Raw genomic sequence first — 24,645 nt, forward strand, 5'->3', positions numbered from 1 at the left:
AACCCTCCCATTAGTCAACTCCCTCTCCCATTAGTCAACCCTCCCATTAGTCAACTCCCCTCCCATTGGTCAACTCCCTCTCCCATTGGTCAACTCCCTCTTCCATTAGTCAACTCCCCCTCCCATTAGTCAACTCCCTCTCCCATTAGTCAACTCCCCCTCCCATTAGTCAACTCCCCCTCCCATTATCACCTGCCTCCTATGTTAACAACTTCGTAATTACCATAAAAGCCAATCAATAGTAACTGTAGGAAGTAGCTACCAGTAATTTAAGTGGCTGTTATAAGTGCAATTAAAATGAAGTAATAGTAATTATTTGGTGATTACAGTAAGGTAATTTGTAATAATGTGTAATGTTCATACCTGTAACACCTGTAATACCTGTGCTGTAATGTAATTGTTAGTAACTGTAATGTGAGATAGAAGTAATGGCGATAATGATGAGGTTAGGTTAGGTTAGGTTAAGTGTTGGTAATTAATTAGTGTTAAATCATTAACTGTACCTGTTATTAAGGTTAGTAAGTGTAGACTAGTTGTTGATAATCTCTTCAGTTTGTTTAACGCGAGGAAACTGTTGGTAGATACAATAGACTGGTAAAAGACAGTCACTCCTAAAAACTATCTGTACTTGGGGTGATCGATAAATTTCACAATGAACACTGTGACTCCTGTTGTCTCGGTAGGGTTGTCAAAATCCTTCGTCTGTTGTGTCATATTGTCTCACACAAAATCGTAAAGATACTTTTTGGGGGGGGGGACGAGTAATGTTAACTGTTAGTAACTGTATTAACTGTGCTATAACTTGGTAATTGTAGTGAGTGTGGGGTAAACATCAGTAATTGTAAGATAACCACGATTAGCTATAGTTAAGTAGTTGTCTTTCCTGTAGGCCACGTGGATAAACAGGGGAAGTTCCATCCACATCTACAGGAGCATTTCTTCCTCACCGACCCCGACTACATGATCCACTCTCACTTCCCCTACGATAACCTCGAGCATAACTACAACAGGTAAGTGATCTACATTTACTTCATCTACTGTGGTTACTCAGTACCTGTTCTCCTAACCATGTATTTAGTCTGTGTTCTTAATGTTATATATAATAAGTATTTACATTTACACTATATAGTCGAATTTTTGGGCAATTTTTTCCCAATCACGACAAAAATCAACTGAAAATCGACTGAATATAAAGAAATAATAAATTTTCTTTCAAACATCATTATCTTTTGCCTTCACGATAACAAACAAGACACGATAATCAATCTTCAAACTATGGACAATTATTTTATCATCAGGTGGCAGTTGCTGGATTCGCCTTTATCCCTCGAGGACTTCAACTCTCTACCCAACGTGATGCCGGAGTTCTGGTCGTGTGGGCTGAAGCTCTGTCGTCCTAAACACAACCCCGTGGTGTTCAGGAACCAGACGGAGATCACGGTCATTGCTCCAACCCTCATCAGATACAAGTACAAGTTCTTCCCCGCCACTGAGGTGAGATAGGCAGTGGGTAGGGGGAAAGGTGTTAAGTGGGCAAGGGCGGGCGGGGAGGGGGGGGTAAAGTGGGTGGGGAGGGGAGGTGTAAGTGCTAAGAGGGAGGAGCTAGAATAGATGGTCTGTGAGAAGAGTTAGGTGGGCAGTGGGAGGAGTTAGACGATCAGGGGAGGAGTTAGACGATCAGGGGAGGAGTCAGGTGATCAGGGGAGGAGTCAGGTGATCAGGGGAGGAGTTAGACGATCAGGGGAGATAGTCAAATAGTCAGGGGGAGATAGCGAGGAATAAGTAACATGGCCCGAGGTATGAATCAAATGAACAATGATATGTACACAAGTAATTCAAGAACGGATAAATCATTGATAAAAACAGGTCACGTACACTCGAAACGCTTGACTGATACATCCCTCACATCTCATTCCCACATCCCAGTCCCCCACATCCCAGACCCCATCCCAGTCCTCCCACATCCCAGACTCCCACATCCCAGTCCCCCACATCTCAGACTCCCTCCTCCACATTCCAGACTCCCACATCCCCCACATCCCAGACTCCCACATCCCAGTCCCCACATCCCAGACTCCCACATCCCAGTCCCTCCACATCCCAGGTCCCCACATCCCAGACTCCCACACATCCCAGACCCCCACATCCCAGACTCCCACATCCTAGCCCTCTCCACATCCCAGACTCCCACATCCTAGTCCTCTCCACATCCCCGACTCCCACATCCCAGACTCCCACATCCCAGTCCTCTCCACATCCCAGACTCCCACATCCCAGTCCTCTCCACATCCCAGACTCCCACATCTCAAAAACCAACCACCCAAGTCTTCCACACACCAGACCTCAACAGTCCTCCTCAACTAGTGTCTTTCCTCCCACCAGACTGAGGAATCCTGCATCAACCAGTGGGTCTTCTGTACACTCAAGGAGGGCGGCGCTATCGGCTCCTTCACCATCCTGCCTCCTGTGAACGCCGACTACATCCTCAAGATCTACGCAGGAAATGAGGAGCTTCTAGATGATGAAGGATCCGCTCTCGATCATGTGGTGTCCTTCCTCCTCATATGTGAGAAGGTGAGGTGCTTTTCTATCTGGTGTGAGGAAGAGTGAGGTGGTCTTCTATCTGGTGTGAGGGAGAGTGAGGTGCTCTTCTATCTGGTGTGAAGGAGAGTGAGGTGCTCTTCTATCTGGTGTGAGGGAGAGTGAGGTGCTCTTCTATCTGGTGTGAGGGAGAGTGAGGTGCTCTTCTATCTGGTGTGAGGGAGAGTGAGGTGCTCTTCTATCTGGTGTGAGGTGAGAGTGAGGTGCTCTTCTATCTGGCGTGAGGGAGAGTGAGGTGGTCGTCTATCTGGTGTGAGGGGAGAGTGAGGCGCTCTTCTATCTGCTCTTCTATCTGGTGTGAGGGAGAGTGAGGTGGTCGTCTATCTGGTGTGAGGGAGAGTGAGGCGCTCTTCTGGTGTGGGGGGGAGGTGGGGTGGTCGTCTATCTGGGAGAGTGAGGTGCTCTTCTATCTGGTGTGAGGGAGAGTGAGGCGCTCTTCTATCTGGTGTGAGGGAGAGTGAGGTGTTTTTCTACTTGGTGTGAGGGAGAGTGAGGTGTTCTTCTATCATTAGTCCTCCAGTACCAATTATATTAAGAGCTAATTCACTTCTTCCTCCACCTCCTCCACCAGACGACGTCACATATTTAACCACTCCCTGTCCCCCTCACACCGTCAGGCTCGCCGCTATCCGGTGCCTTGGCCCACACACGACGTGGCTTGGGGCCCGACGCCGCGTTTGTACGAGTGTGGTCTGGACCCCGTCAACCAGATCGGGCCTGTCATCGTCACGTGGGGAGGCAAGAAGCTCATCTACTTCGAGAAAGCCTGCGACGTGATGGTCATGTTCCAAGTGTTCGATACTGAGGGTCATATGCTTGACCTTAAGGTACGTGTGTGTGTGTGTGTGTGTGTGTGTGTGTTTTTCACGCAAATTTACAGTGGCTGGCATGTTTTGTATGATGTGGCACCTATGTGTTTATTTACATCGAAATAAAACTCCCGGAATGGCCCTAAGGAACCTCACAATAATAACCAGACTAAGGATAATAGATAAACATTCCACAGGTGCCACATCTCACAAAATGCACCACCCACCGTACCAGGTATAAATGCAGGCGACTGTACATAAAATATATCTTTTGTTTACTATCTTTCCTCCTATCTGTGGTGACGACTGACCTCACCTCACCTCCGACAGGGTATCGTGGGTCGTGAGGAGACAGAGGAACATCTGAGACTCGTCATTATTCCCCCTGGTATCGGGTATTACAAGTTTTTGATATACGGGATCCCGAGGCCCCAGGTGGGTGGGTCAGTGGTATGTGTTTTGCCTGAGCTTTGTTGATGTGAGTCAAGTAGCTATAGTGTTGTGCTTTGTTCTGGCGATGGTTAATATAGGAACAGCTTTTGTGGTGCTTTAGATGACATAATGGTTAATATAGGATCAGCTTTTGTGGTGCTTTAGATGACATAATGGTTAATATAGGATCAGCTTTTGTGGTGCTTTAGATGACATAATGGTTAATATAGGATCAGCTTTTGTGGTGCTTTAGATGACATAATGATCAATATAGGATCAGCTTTTGTGGTGCTTTAGATGATATAATGATCAATATAGGAACAGCTTTTGTGGTGCTTTAGATGACATAATGGTTAATATAGGAGCAGCTTTTGTGGTGCTTTAGATGACATAATGGTTAATATAGGAGCAGCTTTTGTGGTGCTTTAGATGATATAATGATCAATATAGGAACAGCTTTTGTGGTGCTTTAGATGACATAATGATCAATATAGGATCAGCTTTTGTGGTGCTTTAGATGATATGATGATCAATATAGGAACAGCTTTTGTGGTGCTTTAGATGACATAATGATCAATATAGGATCAGCTTTTGTGGTGCTTTAGATGATATAATGATCAATATAGGATCAGCTTTTGTGGTGCTTTAGATGACATAATGATCAATATAGGAACAGCTTTTGTGGTGCTTTAGATGATATAATGATCAATATAGGAACAGCTTTTGTGGTGCTTTAGATGATATAATGATCAATATAGGAACAGCTTTTGTGGTGCTTTAGATGATATAATGATCAATATAGGAGCAGCTTTTGTGGTGCTTTAGATGACATAATGATCAATATAGGATCAGCTTTTGTGGTGCTTTAGATGATATAATGATCAATATAGGAGCAGCTTTTGTGGTGCTTTAGATGACATAATGATCAATATAGGATCAGCTTTTGTGGTGCTTTAGATGATATATGATCAATATAGGAACAGCTTTTGTGGTGCTTAGATGACATAATGATCAATATAGGATCAGCTTTTGTGGTGCTTTAGATGATATAATGATCAATATAGGATCAGCTTTTGTGGTGCTTTAGATGATATAATGATCAATATAGAGCAGCTTTTTGTGGTGCTTTAGATGATATAATGATAATATAGAACAGCTTTTGTGGTGCTTTAGATGACATAATGATCAATATAGGATCAGCTTTTGTGGTGCTTTAGATGATATAATGATCAATATAGGATCAGCTTTTGTGGTGCTTTAGATGATATAATGATCAATATAGGAGCAGCTTTTGTGGTGCTTTAGTTCTTCCTGGCTGAGTGCATAATGTTGTACGATTTCGTGAGCTTTTGTGTTCGAGTTCGTCGCAATGTTTAGTGCTGTGCTATGATAACTCTTTCAACATTTCCTGTATCTTTTAGTCATCTTTCCCTTGTACCCTTTTTTTTTAATATTTCGTAAACGCATCTCTCCAACCACCATCTATATCCTTCCAACATTCTGTTTCTATCATAGTTTTTAAATATTTTACCATATAATTTTATTTACTCTTTTATGTCTCCCCTGTCTCTATATACCGAACTAACCTGATCTCTTGATGTTGTCCGGACGTTGAAGGTACAAGGGCGCTGGCGTCTTCCTCTACTAGCCGCCTATCTCATCGAGTGCAAGATGAGCCTCGGGAACCCCAAACAGGAACTGGAGACCCATACCAATACCAACAAGACCAAGAACAAGAGGAAGATTAAAGTAGTCCCCCGGAGATAGCGAGGGTCAGGATGAAGGCAGGACTTAAAACCAACGAGGGGTCGGGATTGACTACGACCTAAAATAGCAAGAACTGGGAGTATTTCTGGTATACAGTGAAGAACCCTAAAATGGATTAACCTCAGCGGGATATTTACGATACATTGATGACATTTTCGATTGCTGGCCATATGAAAATGTCGCGCCATTAATGGGAGCTCCTTCCCGTGATGAGTGGAAAAGAATAAAGTTTGCACCGTTTAATGAGTGTCTATAGAAAACCGTCAAGTCTGAAGCAAAACAGATAAAAATAGGATAAATAATGTTAGTAGGATAAATATATATTATCACCCTGGTGGTGAGGAGGTGAATTATTGTACAAAGAGGGAGTTGACAGCTCGGTTCATAAGAGGAACTGTTACAGCTACAGCTCGGGAACGATGCAGTATGGTCTAGTATTTACACAAACATAGTTAGTTAAATAAACGAACATCGATGACACAATAAAAAATTATTTATAGTTTAGAGTATTAGGATATTAAATATGACCCAATTATTGTTGTTTTTATAATTCTGAAAATATTAAACTATCACGAAAATAACGAATTGGAAATGACCGAAGTGAAGCAAAATGATTAAATGGAACTTAAAGAAACTAGTGGTATGTGGCAACTATGTAGCTGTCACTCCTTACCAGAGTTTTGATGATTTTTATAAAGACAATCGACACGATGTACATTATATTGAGTCGCTCCTCTGTTCATAATGTTTGTTTACTTTATGACATTAATATACGAGGTGTTCCAATTAAATGGCACACCTTGTATAATACTATAAACAAGTGGTGTCCACAGGATGTCTGGAAATAGCTTAGCGTCTTCATTTTTTTCTAATAAATACTTTTAAACATTGACGAAAAAGATCAAAGATATCATGATTTTAATACGGAAGTTTAAGTTAAGTCCATTAATTAAAGATAAAGATAAAACAAGTGAAAAGATCTCATGGACGTTTGCACCGACGAGAAAAGTCACTTAAAAACTGTTGAGTCAGTGAATCTCAACAACATGAGGAGAGGGCGCTTGTGGGCACCTCCTTACCACTTTATTTCAATTTCCATCTGTAAAACTCAGAGCTGAGCGTCTTGTGTACATAGTGAACTGTGCCACATATTTTATACATGATACATAATAATACCCAGTGCAAATATACTTAACGGTGGATAGTTAGTGTGGAGGCGGTGCGGGCAACTTGTCACAGTGTGGGATAGACAAGCTGGACAGTGATGGAAGTACACGACCTTGAGACGTAAGGCGAACTAAAACTCATTCAACTTTATGTAATGTGTCACTGTAACCTCATGCTTAGTTATTATTTTGAACACTGATGTTAAGAGTATGGGAGACCTAAGAGTAAAGTTATCACTAGCAAGTCTACGGACTTGGCGCACCCACATTCAACCACAACAAATATTCACTTGGTGTATTTTGCTGATTGAAATTACAGCAAATAATTATTATAGATTATCAGTAACTTTTCGACTGTTTTTATTCTGGATAAACAGAATCTTGTAGCTTATTTGCTGCATTTTTAGTTAGTTAAAGTGTCCCTTAGTTCGGTATGGAGTTAGGAGCTTCATACATCACTGCTATCCCAAATTCTTTTGGCATTTTTACTTAATCAGAGTTTATAAAGTTACTCATGTATAAAAGAAATATTCCACCAGATGCTAACTTGTAAAATTGCAGTTTACAGCAATCAAAGAAGAACAATTGTGACACCCAACCTAACCTAACCTAATGTAATATTTGAAAATGGTCATAGAATAAATAGTTCTATCGATTGAGTGTCGTGAATTTCCGAAATTCTGTGGTTACTGTTTACTGCAATATTACCGCTAAACTTTCTTATATAAGACTTTGATATATGTGTGGTAAATACGGGTCATTGTGTTATGTAATATATATATATATATATATATATATATATATATATATATATATATATATATATATATATATATATATATATATATATATATATATATATATATATATGCGCTAGAGTACGGGGCACTAGGCTTGAGTCATTATCCCATAAGATTATGCATTTCCTTATCCCAGTGTTTAATGCATAAGGAATATTCACCATGATCGTGACATTTTTTATTCATTGTATTATATTAGTTATCATACCTTAGAGGCACTGTACATGGCAGTTCATTTTAACAAGAGATCTTCTTTCCTAGAATGAAAGAATGGTCATCTCGTAGGGAGGGAAGAGGGAGGGAGGGTGGTGGGGAGCAGGTGAGTCATGGCCTAGCTCTTGGCTGCCGGAAATTCTGTCTTGCTTTGTTGTTCACCAAGTGAGTAATATGAACTTCCCAATAGCTATGCCCTGAACTTATAGCAGAAAACAACAACAACAACGTTTGAAGAGTTCACTCAAGATCCACTTTTTTCCTTTTGTTATTTTAGGTACAGTTTATTAAATAAAACAATAATTTGAAAAAAAATTGTATTTTGTAACAGTTTTAACGTAAAACTTCAAAAATATGTGAATAAAACTCCTGAGGTGGACATTAAGCATGACATCACTGGAGGTAACCATAAACACTAACAAGAGGCAGACAAAGTAGTGATGAGTGTTACAAAAGCTCTCACAATGAGGAAGTTTTCAACGATGTGCTATTGTTATACTGTAATATCCCTTATTTTTCTGTAGCGAAGGAAATTTTATTATATTGTTATTGTTTGTTTATTGTTTGTATATATATCAAGGTAGTGATTCATCTTTGTCATTCACAACTTAGTCAATTTTGACCGTAACGACAACACAACATCAATAACAACAGACAGGAACGTTATGATAACTCGGGATTGTTCACACCCAGCTGGTGATATACTGTTATCACATCTGCCTCACACTCCAACACAACTCAGGATTTAACTAAATGGTCGACGAAAAACAAAACAAAATTGGAACAGTTTGGTTTAGTTCATTATGTTCTTCGTGTTGTATAAATATTTTGGTCCGACAACAACCGGATATTTACTGTTAAAGGTTTAAAGGTTTACATTTATCTGGTTTAATGACTTGTTAGTGAAGGTTATTCCACATCACACTACGCACAGGGTCTATTGTAAGCTCATTAATCTGGTCAGTTTTATCTTCGAGGAAAAAATATGATCGTGGGAGATATATTGGACAGAAACTGGCTGGCAGGGAAGATGGCGTAACCAACACAGTCAACCAACCAAGACGCACAAAATATCTTACAATGTGATAATCGTCGCCATAATTACTTGTGACGGGGAGCCACTGTGGCTACCTCATGTAGTTAAGAAGGAAACTTTGTGTTTAATGTAATATAGTATATGTATAAATATATATATGTATTACCCTTGTTTAATTTCCCTTTTCCATGAAGTTTAAAACTATATTTGATTCTGATAGTTTGTAAAGTTTGTGTTGACAGGAGAAACACTGACACATCCACCCCCCTCAAGCATCCTCTCGTCACATCCACCTCCACTCCTCTCCCCCCCCCAAGCATCCTCGTCACATCCACCTCCACCCCCAAGCATCCTCCTCGTCACATCCACCTCCACCCCCAAGCATCCCTTCCTCGTCACATCCACCTCCACCCCCCAAGCATCCTCTCGTCACATCCACCTCCACCCCCAAGCATCCTCTCGTCACATCCACCTCCACCCCCCAAGCATCCTCTCGTCACATCCAGCACCTCCACACCCCCAAGCATCCTCTCGTCACATCCACCTCCCTCCCCCCAAGCATCCTCGTCACATCCACACCTCCACTCCCCCCCAAGCATCCTTCCTCGTCACATCCACCTCCACCCCCAAGCATCCTCTCGTCACATCCACCCCACCCCTGGGCATCCTCTCGTCACATCCACCTCCACCCCCAAGCATCCTCGTCACATCCACCTTCACCCCCAAGCATCCTCTCGTCACATCCACCTCACCCCCAAGCATCCTCTCGTCACATCCACCTTCACCCCCAAGCATCCTCCTCGTCACATCCACCTTCACCCCCAAGCATCCTCTCGTCACATCCACCTTCACCCCCAAGCATCCTCTCACATCCACCTCCACCCCCAAGCATCTCGTCACATCTACCTTCCTCCATCACTCAACCATCTTCTTGACCTTCTACTCTTTTCTCTATCTTCGTCAATTATTATCCATCCATTTTTTAGCGTGTCCGGATAATTTTAATGTTTTCTACCTCGATTTCTTCTCCATTGTCACCCTCCATTACTCTTCCCTCCCACTCACCCGTTCTTATACCCTGTGTCTGGTTCTGTCCCGTGTGTGTGTGTGTGTGTGTGTGTGTGTGTGTGTGTGTGTGTGTGTGTGTGTGTGTGTGGTAATACATATGGTAAATGATCATTATACGAACTCAATTAATTCCTTCAAATGTATACAGTACTAATGCTTAATAGTTCCGCGGTATTCGTTAACATCTTCCACGGAGATGTTAATAGGGGTTGAGTGTAAACGGGACTGCCCAGTATGGGCCAATAGGCCCGCTGCAGTTTCCTCCATTCTTTTGTTCTTATGTTCTTATGTTTGGTGATGGTACAGAGATATGTGCTTTTACCTCTATGTATAACAGCATTCTTAAACAGGAAGTGAAAAAGGAAAGAAAAAAATTTGTCTACGTCAGCATGTGAAAAAGTAAGAAAAATTGTCTGCGTCAGCAAGTGAAAAAAAAGTCTACGTCAGCAAGTGAAAAAAATAGAAAGAAAAATTGTATACGTCAGCAGGTATAAAAAAAGGAAAGAAAATTGTCTAAGTCAGCAACTGAAAAAAAGAAAGAAAAATTGTCGACGTCAGCAAGTGAAAAAATAAATAAGAAAGAAAATTTGCCTACATATAGTGCCACTACTATCTGTATATTGACGCCATCATTATTTAGGTCAGTCACCCCTAAAAATATACACTATAGTTTTCTTTGAAGCAAGAGCGTGTTTGAAGGGAATGGAATTTAGATTGGATATTTTAAGGAGACACTAAACCATTTTACATTCTTTGTCGTTCACCTTAATACAACCTCTCGTTCCGCTCTGATTCACGATATTTCAATGAATACAATTAAGTTCCAACAAGATTCGTTTACCTGCTACATCACCACTTAAGAAGAAGTAGAAGAACAAAAATTGATATATTGGTAACCAGTTTTGTGAAGGGGGAGGAAGGGGGAGGGAGGAGCTTAGCGGGTAGGGGCTGAGGGGGGCTAAAGGGGGCTGGCGGGAGGGGCTAAAGGGGGCTGGCGGGAGGGGCTGAGGTGTACAAGAACCCCTATCATCAAGAAAGAAGTACATGACCTTTGCCAAGAGTAAAGAACACAACAACTTAGATAATATGAATTGACTTTAACACAGTACACTTATGACAACGGTACAGTACACGACATAGGGACCAAAGAGACATACAGGCATACATCACTACCAAACATCTGATACAAACACGTAATGTAACATGCACAAACTACCAAACACATAAGGCAAGACAAGGCAGTAAAACACACCACTAACTAGAAAAAAACACACTTTAAAATATTCCCTAACCTAACCTAACCTAACTTAACCTAACCTAACCTAACCTAACCTAACCTAACCTAACCTAACCTAACCTAACCTAACTTAACCTAACCTAACCTAACCTAACCTAATCAACCTAACCTAACCTAACCTAACCTAACCTAACCTAACCTAACCTAACCTAACCATGTCGTCTGAAAAATTATCACCCATACCTTACGTATTCTTGGCTTCCTTAGAGGTTGGTTTTGATGTGACCTGGAGGTAGAGGGAGGAGAGGTAGAGAGGAGAGGTAGAGGGAGGGGAGGTAGAGGGGAGGGAGGTAGAGGGAGGGGAGGTAGAGGGGAGGGGAGGTAGAGGGAGAGGGAGGTAGAGGAGGGGAGGTAGAGGGGAGGAGGTAGATGGAGGGGAGGTAGAGGGAGGGGAGGTAGAGGGGAGGAGGTAGGGAGGGGTGAAGGGAGGGGGGGGGAGGTGGGGAGAGGAGGTGGGAGGGAGGGAGGGAGAGGAGGAGAGGTGAGGGAGGATAGATGGAGGGAAGGTAGAGTGTGTGGGATGGTGTGGAGGAGAAGGTGAAGTAGGGAGTGGAAGAGGAGGAAGGTTGTGTAGGTGTGAGGGAAGGAGTGGGAGGGGAGATTGAGAGGAGGGCTAGGTGTGGATGGGGAGAATAGCTGGATGGGAGGAGGGATGGAGGAGAGGGGAGATGGGTGTTGGGGGTGAATAGGAGGGCAGTGGTGGAGGAAAACTTTTACATGAGGAGAGAGAAGAGAGGAGAGAGAGAGAGAGACAACAGCAGCATAATGATAGGCAGTAAAGACAGAGGGACTTAAGATGTTAAACAAGAACAGGACTGGAATCCGGAGTCGACCTATTGTTAAGTAGTAATTAAACATTCCTCCACCATTCAGTACAAACATACAATTATACTCTATATTACACTGAGTATCTAATGCCACTATAATGCTCTGAGACTAATGTTGGTTACTTGTGCCTTTTGTAAAATATAACTTCTGTAATTTTTCCACCTGTGTTCCTATCCCTTTCATAAAGAGTCGAATGAGGTAATGCTTTTTTCCTCATTCTTACCTCGTTACTCCTTGTGTTTTTCATTTTCATTATTGTTTTTTTTCTTCTTCAACTTCTTTTACTCCTTATTCTCCACCTACAGTCACCATCACTCCACTTACAGTCACCATCACTCCACCTACAGTCACCTCACCACCCACCCACAGTCACCATCACTCCACTCTACAGTCACCACTCCACCCACAGTCACCATCACTCCACCTACAGTCACCATCACTCCACCTACAGTCACCATCACCCACCTACAGTCACCATCACTCCACCTACAGTCACCATCACTCCACCCACAGTCACCATCACTCCACTCCACACAGTCACCATCACTCCACTTACAGTCACCATCACTCCACCCACACACACACTCCCTCCACCTACACACACACTCTCCCTCCACCCCACACACACACCTCCACCCACACACACACTCTCCCTCCACTCCACACACTCCCTCCCTCCACCCACACACACACCTCCCTCCACCCACACACCTCCCTCCACCCACACACACACCTCCCTCCACCCACACACCATCCTCCACTCACACACACACACCCCCTCCACCCACACACACACTCCCTCCCCTCCACCCACACACACACTCTCCCCTCCACCCACACACTCCCTCTCCACCTCACACACACACACCCCTCCCTCCACCCACACACACACTCTCCCTCCACCTACACACACACTCTCCCCCTCCACCTACATACTCTCCACCCACACACTCTCACTCTCCCTCCACTCCCCACACACACACTCTCCCTCCACCCACACACACACCCCCCTCCACCCACACACACTCTCCTCCACCCCACACACACACTCTCTCCACCTACACACACACTCCTCTCCTCCACACCTACACACACACTCCTCTCCACCTACACACACACTCTCCACCCACACACACACTCCCTCCCCCTCCACTCCACACACCCCCCTCCCTCCACCTATACACACACTCTCCCTCCACCCACACACACACCCTCTCCCTCCACCTACACACACACACCCCCTCCCTCCACCCACACACACACACCCCCCTCCCTCCACCCACACACACTCCCCCTCCACCCACACACCTCCCCCTCCACCCACACACACACTCTCCCTCTCCACCTACACACTCTCCCTCCACCTACACACACTCTCCTCCACCTACACACCTCTCCTCCCACACTCCCCCTCCACCCACACACACACCCTCCCCCTCCACCCACACACCTCCCTCCACCCACACACCTCTCCCACCCACACACCCCTCACCCCTCCCCACACACCCTCCCCTCCACCCACACACACCCCCTCCCTCCACCCACACACCCCTCCTCCACCCACACACACACCCCCTCCACCCACACACCTCCCTCCACCCACACACACACCCCCTCCCTCCACCTACACACCTCCCTCCACCCACACACACTCTCCCTCCCCACTCCACACACCCCCCTCTCCACCTACACACACCCTCCCTCCCACCCACACACCTCCCCCTCCACCCACACACCCCTCTCCCCCTCCACCCACACACCACCTCCCCCTCCACTCCACACACTCTCCCTCCACCACACCTCTCCACCACACACCCCCTCCCCCACCCACACACCTCCCTCCACCCACACACCACCCCCTCCCTCCACCCACACACACACACACCCCCTCTCTCCACCCACACACACACCCCCCCTCCACCCACACACACACCTCCTCCACCCACACACACACCTCCCTCCACCCCACACATACTCCCCTCCACCCACACACTGTCCCTCCCACCTACACACTCTCCCTCCACCCACACACACCTCTCCTCCACTCACACCCTCCACCTACACACTCTCCTCCACCACACACTTCCCTCCACCTACACACACACTCTCCCTCCACCTACACACACACACCTCCACCTCACCTGCAGGACACCTAACATTTACAGGGGTTAAGTCGAAGATGAAAGGCACTAAATAAACAAAGAGAGAGTGTCAAAGTGCCAGAGTGTACAGGTATTGTCTTTCTCTCCTCCCCTGTGCACTCTGGTTCACTTTATTTGCATATAGATTGAAGGTATTTTATGGAGGGGGAGGGGGTGGGGAGGGGTGGGGAGGGGTGGGGGAGGGAGGGTGGGGAAGGAGGGGTTGGGAGAGGTCACTTCACATTGTTATGATAAGGTGTAAAGGTCATTTGAATGGATTTGATTTTGTTTATTAATTCAGTTTTGATTTAGAGTATTTAATGGTTCCTGTTAATGTTGTTAGGTTAGGTTAGGTTAGGTTAGGTTATGTCCCCATACTCCATAAGCTCTTCCTCCTCCCTATTACCTCCTCCTTCTTCCCTACGCCCCACCCCCCTTCCCTGCCGACGCCTACTGCAGTAAGCTCTAATACGTTGTGGAAAACGTCTGGAAATAAACCATCTCTGAAGGCGGAGATAAACGTCCACTCCCGGGGATTTACTGGAAGCTGGAGGAGAGACTGGCACAAGTGGTGAAGCCCCACTGGTCAAAAACCACTTCAGAGTACAGTACGATCGTCGACTTTCCTGTAGTGTGTGGCTTGTCATTATTTATTCCCTAACGCGGCAAATACGAGTTATCCCCCCCCACAAGACGTTACTGATAAATAAAAGTGTAATATACTATAATAGATTACAACATGGAGTATGTTATATAGGGTATACTATATATATATATATTAGGAAGGTAGAGTACAGGTAGTATATAAACACGTTAATTTTTATACAGTCCGTTGGTATACAAGATATCATCAATATCGTTTTGAAGGATATTTCGCTTACACACACACACACACACACACACACACACACACACACACACACACACACACACACACCATAAGAGTTTACATGGACCTCCTATATTCATTTACAAAGAGGATATTCGATATAGAAATGATGTGTTTTACGAAGAAATATATATATACGTGTGTAAGGAAGTTTTAAATACCAATTAAAAGTCAATGAAGCCAATAGGTCTATCCCAGGCTGCCGATTGAAGCCAAGAGATACACTGTACTGTTTGCTGTTACTCGCAAACACACGTACACAAACACCAGGGTCGCTTGTACAGGTCTAGTTTTACATTGAGTCTTACACACCTTTGAAGCGTTGAACAAAACAGAGAATGGAAAAGAAAAACGAGACTTGAAAAGAAAGTGGGAGTGAAGGAGAGAGAGAGAGAGAGAGAGAGAGAGAGAGAGAGAGAGAGAGAGAGAGAGAGAGAGAGAGAGAGATTGAACCAACAGGAATATAGTGTAAAAGTTACTCAACTGTTCAAGTTAAGTGAAACACATGCAAGTATCTCTTATAAGCTCATAATAAAAGTAGTAACCCAACCTAACCTAACCTAACCTAACCTAACCTAACCTAACCTAACCTAACCTAACCTAACCTAACCTAACCTAACCTAACCTAACCAGCACCAGTGAGAGAAACGATACAATGTTGAATATAAAAGTTACACAAACAATCTCACCCACACACTCCTGTATATTGTGTATGGCTTGTCTCCTTTATAACACACACACACACACACACACACACACACACACACACACACACACACACACTCTTTAGAAATACAGTTTAGTTAATTGCCTCCAAACTTTTAGTGGAAAACGTATTTCAAAATCATTTGTTTCTGGTTTCAATATTCCTGTAGGGTGTTTGGTGTGTGGGCGACCCTCTGTCTCGGGTGGGGTTCCTTCCCTTACTTCTTCGACGACCCCAGAGAGAGTTGGTGATTGTGGTACTCGGGGAACATTGATTTGATTTACTGATGCTAGTGGAGGTTGGTATATTACCCCGACAGAGAGAGAGAGAGAGAGAGAGAGAGAGGCATCACAATAACATGGATAACGATGGTGTTGAATATTAAGCATGGTCCTTCTGTACGTAATAAATTTATTCTTCTTTATCCAACAATAACCAAATATTAAAACGTTCTTGGTATTTTGGTATTTGATTTATACACAACATAAGTGATTTCTCATCGTCCTGAGACAATTTTATTAGAGTTTTCTTCACCAACAAGTTACATTTATTTCATCCTCTCGAGCAAAAGTTAATCCAACTCCTTTAAGTTTGTGTCCTGCTTCTAAATGAGAAATTGGATCTCCCTTGACCTATATTCAGACTCAAGGAAGAATAAGTAAGTTTCGTCCCTCCCCCACCGCCACTACCACTACCACCACCCCCGCTCAGGCTGTACAGTATTTATAAAACAGACTGACATTCATTCATATTCATTCTTCTACTTTAATTCCAAACATTCACACACACACACACACACACACACACACACACACACACACACAGTAAAAAAAATAAAATAAAAACTTGGTCAAGTTGTGAATTAGCAATAACAGATAAGGGAGTGGTAGAGAGACTCAGTACAACAGCAGAGAGACAAATGGAGACGTCTCTTACTAACGAACCTCTATGTAGGTACTGAAGGAAAGTATAAAAAATAACATTGATGGAATTAAAATATTTATTGATCAGTGTGGTAAATGTGTCTTCCAGATAATAGTGATTAGGAGGGGGAGGAGGTGGTGGTGGGGGGTAGTGGTGGTGGGGGTAGTGGTGGTGGGGGTGGGGGTAGTGGTGGTGGTGGTGGGGGGTGGTGGTGGGGGTGGTGGGGGGGGTAGTGGTGGTGGGGGTAGTGGTGGTGGGGGTAGTGGTGGTGGGGTGGGGGTGGGGGGGGGGGGGGGTGGGGGGGGGGGGGGGGGGGGGGGTGGTGGGGGTGGGGTGGGTGGGGGGTGGTGGGGGTAGGGGTGGTGGGGGTAGGGTGGTGGGGGTAGTGGTGGTGGGGTAGTGGTGGTGGTTGTGGTGATTATAGAGGGTAACTAGTCTGTCATCTAGCCCAATAATAATAATAATAACACAAGAAAAACAAAAAAACAACAACAACAACAAATAACAACAGCGAGAACAAATAACAAAAACGAATAATAATAATAATAATAATAATAATAATAATAATAATAATAATAATAATAATAATAAATATTTTCCGATTAATATTGACCAATAGCATCAGGAAGGAACCACTCAATTCCCGAGGCTCTGATCTGACAAGAGGTGAGGTGAGGTGAGGTGAGGTGAGAAATACCTCCTCATGTCGTGTTTACTCTTAAATTAACTACTAGCTGTCCAGTAAATTTCGTGCGTAAATATAATTCCTGTTAGGGATTAATCGAGTGAGTAAAATATGTTTTTTTTTCTATTGGACGCACACAAGGTCGCGGGAAACCTTAGGATAACGTAGAAATTCCAGCTTTAACACCCTCCCTGTGAACGCGTGTCTTGGCCCCAGTTTGCTTAGTTAAAGAGGTACGAACCTAAGGTAGCGCCCGCAAAATAGTCAGAATTAAAAGGGCAATCTAAAAACACACACACACACACACACACACACACACACACACACACAAAATTTATATCCTTTTCAGGTGACAAAAAGCAACTTTAACTTAACCTAAACCACATTACAATCGCTTATTTACTTTAGGTTCGTATTAGCTAGAAAAGACGGGACTAGCAATCATGTTCGTGGTTTTGCTAACATTGCCGTCTTACCATTATCGAATATTTATCCATCCATCTATCTATTCATCTTTCTATCTATCTAACCCTTCATCATACATCCATATCTACACCCTTTCTTCATCTGTTACTTTATCTATTTATCCATCTATAATTCTGTTTATCTTTCTCCCCTCTAACCTAACTCTAACCTAACCTTCTCGAGTATCACCTTAGAGCCACAGTAGTTCTTCAGCTGCCACTTGAGGGAGAGAGCTAATGTAAAAATCTAAAATAGACGCGAAGAGGTTAAAGGTGATGATCTATATGAGCAAACATCGTCTAATAGTCCACTAATACAGTTTCATTATATTTAATACCAAGAAACCACAGGGGCGGATCCAGGAATATCAAAAGTGGGTGGGGGGTCCAAGAGTTAGGGTGGGGGGTAGGGGACTCTGTAAGCCTCCCTCCCCCACTCACCCCCTATATTTTTTTTTTAATTTCATCAATATCATGGGAATGTTGAGGCGATTTTGTAGCCATGTGCACTTGATATTAGGAGATATTCTGAGGTCATTATTAATTACTTTTTACGAAAACGCCTGAGTACAATACTGCATTAAAGAGGTTTAGGAATTTTTAGATGAAAAGGGAGGTCCGAACCCTGGCCCCCTTGGATCTGCTCCTGACAAATTAGTCCCCATAAACTCTTATAATGCTGTTAACTAATCAATAAAATTCTTCAATATCACATTAAGTAAGGCTCAATCAATAAGCTTTAAGTAAGGTTCAATCAATAAGTTTTAAGGAAGGTTCAATCAATAAGCTTTAAGTAAGGTTCAATCAATAAGTCTTAAGTAAGGTTCAATCAATAAGTCTTAAGTAAGGTTCAATCAATTTGTTTGGATTCGCTTTCAACTGATTCACATCTAAAAATGTTTCACCGAAGAAAATGAAAATATTTTAGGGAAACCATAAATTTTAAACACACGTAACAACAGTTTCCACCACCTCAGGATTTATTGCCAAGTTTTCGTTAGTTGCCTACAGAAAAATACTTAATTTAATTTCTTCCATATTGCCTACAGTAAAAATCTGAATAAACTAAAAAAAATATATATATAAAAACTCGACGATAAATTCAGTATTAGATGAGATCGTTCACTTTGTCTTTACCTTTTAATAGCGTCATTAATTAAAACAACTCTTGAGAAAATGGAATATGTGTGGATTGAGATTGAATGAGGTAGAGAGTAGGTAAGAAGGATGGACACACACACACACACACACACACACACACACACACACACACACACACACACACACACACACACACACACACACACACACACACACACACTCCAGACGGGTGAAAACAGTGTGCAGAGGAGGGAGAAAAGCGGTGTTGTCCCGTGGGAAGAATCACCTTGAGTGGATCTCCATTTCAGAAGTGATTACTCTCATTATCGACGTCACTGTCAGGTAAAGAGGTGAGATATCTTTTACGTGTGTGTGTGTGTGTGTGTGTGTGTGTACATAGGTAAAGCAACCGCGTCTCCTATCACGGAATTGCAAAAAGCAACTAATCTTTTGACTGTACAGCTAAATTCTCACTGTTCTTACACACACATTCCCTCTTTGCGACTTACAATTACTCAGCAGCAACAACACTATACACGACCAGAAACGAAGACTTGAATGAACATAAAATAAAAAATAAATAGAGGATTTTTAAAAGAGCTACTGACACGTAATATTAAATCAAAGAAAACCAAGAGACTGAGACGGGAGACTCTAATATAAGCCGCTGAGGACGATACCAGCATCAATTCCGTACATCAACATAATGAGAAGCTAAAGATAACTAAACAAGAATACTTTAGTAAGTGACCTGAAGCGCTAGGTGAAGAATAGCTCATCAGGTAACGACAGGTACACAACGGTAGGTAAACAAGAGATAAGCCACACCACTCACCCACACCACTCATCCACACCACCACCCACACCACTCATCCACACCACTCATCCACACCACTCACACCCACCCCACCCACACCACCCACCCACACCACTCATCCACACCACCACCCACACCACCATCCACACCACTCACCCACACCACTCATCCACACCACTCCACCCACACCCACTCACCCACACCACTCACCCACACCACTCACCCACACCACTCATCCACACTACCTACCTAACATCTAAAATCAGCTTGGAAACTCCAGACACAAGATAAACTAGTGTTAGGTTAGGTTAGGTTAGGTTAGGTTAGGTTAGGTTAGGTTAATGAGGATAACTAAGACGAAGACAGACTGTGTTTAGGCATAACATGACACCAAACACTGACTCACAAAGTTATATAAAGTGGAATTATTAACAGTGGCATTAAGACATTATTAACTCACAAGACAAAATGTAAAATCACTTTCTGGTTATCGTTTAGCAAAGGAACAATAAAAGAAAACGACTATGTAAAAGAAAATGGGAATCACCACCTTATCGCCCCCCCAAATGAGGATGAATTTGTCTTAAGCAGAAAACATGTGACTGTACTAACCTCATATACTGATCGAGTGATATATAAACAATAGTAACTACGTCTCACTAGTAACTACGTCTCACTAGTAACTACGTCTCACTAGTAACTACGTCTCACTAGTAACTACGTCTCACTAGTAACTACGTCTCACTAGTATCTACGTCTCACTAGTAACTACGTCTCACTAGTAACACGTCTCACTAGTAACTACGTCCACTATTAACTACGTCTCACTAGTAACTACGTCTCACTAGTAACTACGTCTCACTAGTAACTACGTCTCACTAGTAACTACGTCTCACTAGTAACTACGTCTCACCAATAACTACGTCTCACTATTAACTACGTCTCACTAGTAACTACGTCTCACTATTAACTACGTCTCACTAGTAACTACTGTCTCACTATTAACTACGTCTCACTAGTAACTACGTCTCACTAGTAACTACGTCTCACTAGTAACTACGTCTCACTAGTAACTACGTCTCACTAGTAACTACGTCTCACTATTATCTACGTCCAATTGTAACTACGTCTCACTATTAACTACGTCTCACTAGTAACTACGTCCACTATTATCTACGTCTCACTAGTAACTACGTCTCACTATTAACTACGTCTCACTAGTAACTACGTCTCACTGTAACTACGTCTCACTAGTAACTACGTCTCACTAGTAACTAAGTCTCACTAGTAACTACGTCTCACTATTAACTACGTCTCACTAGTAACTACGTCTCACTAGTAACTACGTCTCACTATTAACTACGTCTCACTATTAACTACGTCTTACTAGTAACTACGTCTCACTTTAGTAACTACGTCTCACTATTATCTACGTCTCACTAGTAACTACGTCTCACTATTATCTACGTCTCACTAGTAACTACGTCTCACTAGTAACTACGTCTCACTAGTAACTACGTCTCACTATTAACTACGTCTCACTATAAGGTTTATTTCTGTATTCATGAGTAATATATCTTTATGCTGATGATACGAGTCAACCAAGATGTCGTTTTATTAAATATAATAAACTTTTCTTAAGATTTACTCACTCGCAGCGGAACTAATTTGGACGAAGAAAAGAAATCAGGGGAGGAGGGAGGTGGAGGAGGAGGGGGAAGACGAGGAGAGGGAGAGAAGAGGAGGGTACGGGAGGAGGGGGTAAAGGAAGGAGCGGGAACAGTGAGTGGGGGGGGGGGGATGAGAAGGAGGAAAGAGAGATATGAATCAAATCCGTCATCCGAAAAATCATCTTTTGTCCCAGTCTGAAACCGAGGCACCGAGATCGCTAACACCAAAACCCAAGAAAAATACCCAGACATCTCCTAAACTTTCCTCGGGAGTCATAAAAACCCAACCCCACTGCAACAAAGGCAAAAATATGACTAAATGTATAATGGGTGTTGCTTCAGTTTCTACCCAAAGGAAGTGCACCGGGCAACAGGCATTTATAAAGGAACTCTATTGTCGGGTCCCAGCGAGGGTGAGGTGGTTCCAGGGCTCGAGGAAGGTGGTAGTAGGTCCTGGAGGATTAAGATGACTAGTAGGGAAGGACGAGGAACGTAGACGATCCATCAGAAGTAATGGGGATTAGGAGGGAGGTTGATGATCGTTCCTACAAGTGATGGTTCCTATCAGACGCCGATGATCATCTCCAGCTCTGTGGTAGGGGGGGGTTGAGGGGGGGGTGAGGGGAAGGGAGGTGATGGGGTGGGGAGGTGAGGGTGAGGGACAGGGAGGTGAGGGGCAGGGAGGAGGGGACTGGGAGGTGATGGGGTGAGGTGAGGGGTGAGGGACAGGGAGGTGATGGGGGTGGGGAGGTGAGGGGCAGGAGGAGGAGGCAGGGGAGGAGGAGGGGAGATGGCGTCCTTAGGGTTTTGGGATTTTCTTTGCCTAAAACCTAAATTGATTATAAAAAAAGAAAATACACAGATGTAAAATTGCTTCGCGTATGTTTTTCATTTTCCCTTTAGCTGCCGCCATCTTCTAATTAGTGCATCTTTCTTGTTTGTTGGACCTTGACTTCTGCTTCTAATTTGCCTTCTTTCTTCGCCACACAACTTCCTCCTCCTCCTCGCCAATTAGTGTGGCTGTTCCTTCACACACCCTCACCTCTCTCATTAAACACTTTACAACATTGATACTCCTTTGTACCCAGACAGACAGCTCCTCCATGTCCCCAGCAACAGCACCCCTCTGTGTCCCCAGCAACAGCACCCCTCTTGTCCCCAGCAACAGCACCCTCTGTGTCCCCAGCAACAGCACCCCCTGTTCCCCAGCAACAGCACCCCCTGTGTCCCCAGCAACACTCTACGTCCCGCAGCACCCTTTGTGTCCCCAGCAGCACCCCCTCTGTGTCCCCAGCAACAGCACCCTCTGTGTCCCCAGCAACAGCAGCACCCCTACGTCCCCAGCAACAGCACCGTCCCCAGCAACAGCACCTCTGTGTCCCCAGCAACAGCAGCACCCCTCTACGTCCCCAGCAACAGCACCCTCTGTGTCCCCAGCAACAGCACCCCTCTGTGTCCCCAGCAACAGCAGCACCCTCTGTGTCCTCAGAACAGCACCCTCTGTGTCCCCAGCAACAGCACCCCCATGTCCCCAGCAACAGCACCCCACTGCCCCCCCCCAGGCTGTGGTACCGTCACACATCACCCGTTATCCATAAAAAATTATCCACAGAGAAGATTAATGGCTTTAAAGTGTCCTCCACGTGATAACTGAATTAGGTGAAATACTTACAAATTCAGTATTGATGGAGGTGTTTCCTGTCTGGTGTATATGTCTCGTGGTGTGGGTGGTGAGGGGCCTGTGATACACTATGTGGGTGGTGAGGTGTCTGTCACACACTATGTGGGTGGTGAGGCCCATCACACACTATGTGGGTGATGAGGGCCTGTCATACACTATGTGGGTGGTGAGGTGTCTGTCATACCTATGTGGGTATTAGGGGCCTGTCATACACTATGTGGGTGGTGAGGTGTCTGTCATACACTATGTGGGTGATGAGGGGCCTGTCATACACTATGTGGGTGATGAGGGTCATACACTATGTGGGTGATGAGGTCTGTCATACACTATGTGGGTGGTGAGGGCCTGTCATACACTGTGGGTGGTGAGGTGTCTGTCATACACCTTGTGGGTGGTGAGGGGCCTGGCATACACTATGTGGGTGGTGAGGGGCCTGTCATACACTATGTGGGTGGTGAGGGGCCTGTCATACACTATGTGGGTAGACCCTCACGTATATCCCAACAATACAAAGAAGACTCATCGATGGAAGTCTGTTCTTAAAGCCATCACGTGATCCTGTTGGTCGTGGAAGTCGAACTGTGTGGACTCCTACGACATACATCTACTCAACTACGACATAATTTAGACACCATAAACTACGTACCCTACTGACAGAGTTTAACAAATATGTGTTCTTTTTTTTTTTTAAGCGTGTAATGTTATCGTATGCAATGCTATAGTAGGGAGACCTCATACCGAGAGTACTGAACTGCATGGCATTATTTAGCTCAAGTTTCTAGGGTTATACGATGCGAGTGTTTCCGCTGCTAATGGAAATGGGTTGTGGTTTATCATCAGACACATGAATAAATCTAAACCAAACTGTGGGGGGTAAATTATTCCTCCTCAAAAATTTGTTCTTTATTATTATAGGTTTCTGTTGATAGGTAGCTGGGAGTCCTATACCACCTACACTTATAAAACTTACATCTACGCCTCCACTACCTATACTTAAACTTACACCTCCTCCCCTTACACCTACACCTCCACTTATACTTAATTAGATACGTTCAGAGGGAAATTTAGAGTAGTTAAGTTTATCATCAATTACTAACATAACTATAATGACAAACACTACATAGAAGGCAAAGTAGAAAATACTTTAACAATATTCAGAGTGAAATATTCGTGATGGTATTTCTATTCTCATTCTCTAATCATCTTCCTAGAGAAAAAAAAAGTAGGAATTGTCAAGAAATTAAAGAGTTACGTCCTTTTTGTCGACCAGTTTCGCTAGCTGAATAGATGTGATGTGATGTGATGTGATGTGATGATGTGATGTGATGTGATGTGATGTGATGTGATGATGCGATGCGATGTGATGTGATGTGATGTGATGTGATGTGATGATGTGATGTGATGTGATGTGATGTGATGTGATGATGTGATGTGATGGATGTGATGTGATGTGATGTGAAACAGTCTTATTTATCCCTAGAAATGACAGTGTATAAACTGACGAAAGCGTGTAAGCTATTCACACTGTCAGTTCATAGTCGTCCTCTCTC

General features: G+C 43.8%; 2 protein-coding genes across 2 annotated transcripts in view; both read left to right on the plus strand.

The window, feature by feature from the left end:
* Nucleotides 1–7,528, plus strand: part of LOC121858873 — a 109,216-nt gene extending 101,688 nt beyond the window's left edge. The window contains 6 exon segments of the mRNA XM_042355523.1: nucleotides 890–1,010; nucleotides 1,299–1,494; nucleotides 2,383–2,574; nucleotides 3,219–3,428; nucleotides 3,741–3,845; nucleotides 5,460–7,528. Of these exon segments, the coding sequence (XP_042211457.1) occupies nucleotides 890–1,010; nucleotides 1,299–1,494; nucleotides 2,383–2,574; nucleotides 3,219–3,428; nucleotides 3,741–3,845; nucleotides 5,460–5,609 (974 nt within the window). The 3' untranslated portion in view covers nucleotides 5,610–7,528.
* On the plus strand, nucleotides 6,220–23,061 carry LOC121858874 (extensin-like). The gene is made up of 3 exons (XM_042355524.1): nucleotides 6,220–6,321; nucleotides 9,045–9,712; nucleotides 22,503–23,061. The coding sequence occupies exons 1-3, from the start codon at nucleotides 6,220–6,222 to the stop codon at nucleotides 23,059–23,061; spliced, it is 1,329 nt and encodes a 442-aa protein (XP_042211458.1).
* Nucleotides 23,062–24,645: the final 1,584 nt, after the last annotated feature.

Source organism: Homarus americanus, unplaced genomic scaffold (assembly GCF_018991925.1).
Source record: "Homarus americanus isolate GMGI-L3 unplaced genomic scaffold, GMGI_Hamer_2.0 scaffold46226, whole genome shotgun sequence".
Taxonomy (NCBI): domain Eukaryota; kingdom Metazoa; phylum Arthropoda; class Malacostraca; order Decapoda; family Nephropidae; genus Homarus; species Homarus americanus.